Source organism: Lipotes vexillifer, unplaced genomic scaffold (assembly GCF_000442215.2).
Source record: "Lipotes vexillifer unplaced genomic scaffold, Lipotes_vexillifer_v1.1 scaffold382, whole genome shotgun sequence".
NCBI classification, from domain to species: Eukaryota; Metazoa; Chordata; class Mammalia; order Artiodactyla; family Lipotidae; genus Lipotes; species Lipotes vexillifer.
The window spans coordinates 3,975,193-3,975,873 of NW_006780611.1; the positions used below are offsets into that span (position 1 = coordinate 3,975,193).

The following is a 681-nucleotide window of genomic DNA, read 5'->3' on the forward strand; positions in this document are numbered from 1 at the left end:
GCCCGGGCTCACCATGGTGGCAGCGCGCTCCGAGTGCCCGCGCGTCGCCGGCCGCCGGAGCCGCAGCGCCGGCTGAAAGCTGTCCACCGAAGCCCCCAACTCCTGCCCGTTCCTCGCCCGGCCCGTGCGTCCCCTCCGCCCGCCGCTGTCTATGGCGCAGCCCCCCTCCCTGGATCATGCACAGAAACTTTCGCAAGTGGATTTTCTACGTGTTTCTCTGCTTTGGCGTTCTCTACGTGAAGCTCGGGTGAGTAGCCCCGTGGTCGGGGCCGGTGCCCGGGATCGGAGCAGCCAGGAGGAGCCGCTTCCAGGGTGTCCCCCAGGGGACGTGGGGACCGGAAGGGGACACGGGCAGCTCTCGGGGATCCGGGACTGGCCTGCGCGTTAGACGCTCGCCCCGGCCCTGCAGAGACGCAGCCGAGCCCTTTGAGCTGCGGGTATGCCCGAGGGGCGCCCTTCCCAGGGCTGGAGGAGGGAGAGGAGGACGCGCGGGCGGCCAGGCTCGCTGGTAGCGGCGAGCGTGCCCGGCGCGTACTTTCACCTGTTTGGGCTCCAGGCCCCGGGGGTGGGACGCGCCTTCCCTCCCCCGGGCTGCGCTGGGCGCCGAGCCCGGGCCGAGCGCTCGCCGCCTGGAGGGCGCGCCGGGGCGGGGGGCGGGGGGCTTCGGGAGACCGAGGGCCC

At 73.6% G+C, this 681-nt stretch overlaps 1 protein-coding gene across 1 annotated transcript in view; it reads left to right on the forward strand.

Moving 5' to 3' along the window:
• The first annotated feature begins 176 nt into the window (after positions 1-176).
• WNT7B (Wnt family member 7B) overlaps positions 177-681 on the forward strand; it is a 52,025-nt gene continuing 51,520 nt past the window's right edge. Inside the window, exon 1 of the mRNA XM_007453908.1 lies at positions 177-247. Coding sequence (XP_007453970.1) covers positions 177-247 — 71 coding nt within the window. The remainder of the gene's footprint in view (positions 248-681) is intronic.